At 48.2% G+C, this 652-nt stretch overlaps 1 protein-coding gene across 2 annotated transcripts in view; it reads left to right on the forward strand.

The window, feature by feature from the left end:
* Window positions 1–356: 356 nt before the first annotated feature.
* Window positions 357–652, forward strand: part of LOC138165005 (cytochrome P450 4B1-like) — a 31,509-nt gene continuing 31,213 nt past the window's right edge. For both annotated transcript variants that reach the window (XM_069093051.1, XM_069093052.1), the window contains exon 1: window positions 357–613. In XM_069093051.1, the coding sequence (XP_068949152.1) occupies window positions 422–613 (192 nt within the window). In that variant the 5' untranslated portion in view covers window positions 357–421. The remainder of the gene's footprint in view (window positions 614–652) is intronic.

Here is a 652-nt window from a genome sequence, read left to right on the forward strand (position 1 = left end):
GCAGTGCCTTCAGATTTGCAAAGTTCTTATTTATGGGGTAAAATTTAAGGTTATTTATAGGAGAGATGACAAAAATACAAATGTATATATGTATACCTTTATATTTGTGCACATACATATGTATGTATTATATATGTATTATCATTGAATTGCATCTTTGAGACATCACTTGCTCTCCCTTTTGGTCCTAGAGTCCTAGAAAGTTCTCAGGGGCAACAGAATGAAATTATCTTGAATCTGGCCCCTCTCCACCCCATGGTTGCTCCTCCCTTCTTTGGGTACCTAGTCTGTGTTCAACCTGTCTCCTTGGAGTGTGGCTTGGGCGGGGTTTGGTTCAGTGCCAAAGCTTGCTATATAAGGGAGTGAGGCTGCTTGGGCAGTGATACTGCTAGTGGTTAGAGCAGAGTTCTCCACAACATCCATGGTGTTCTCGTGGCTATTCTCATGGCTCCCTGTGAGCTTCCTTAGGCTGTGGTTGTGGTCAACTGCTCTGGTCCTGGCCCTGGGCCTTCTCCAGCTGACCCAGCTGCTGGCCAGGAGACAGAAACTGCTCCGAGCTCTGGACAGCTTCCCTGGGCCACCTATCCATTGGCTCTTCGGGCATGCCAAAGAGGTAAGGTTGGGCCCCTAGCCAGTGGCAGGGGTGGGGAGA

This window comes from Petaurus breviceps, unplaced genomic scaffold (genome assembly GCF_028583685.1).
Source record: "Petaurus breviceps papuanus isolate PSGF00001 unplaced genomic scaffold, PetGlider_PUasm1.0 207, whole genome shotgun sequence".
Lineage (NCBI taxonomy): Eukaryota > Metazoa > Chordata > Mammalia > Diprotodontia > Petauridae > Petaurus > Petaurus breviceps.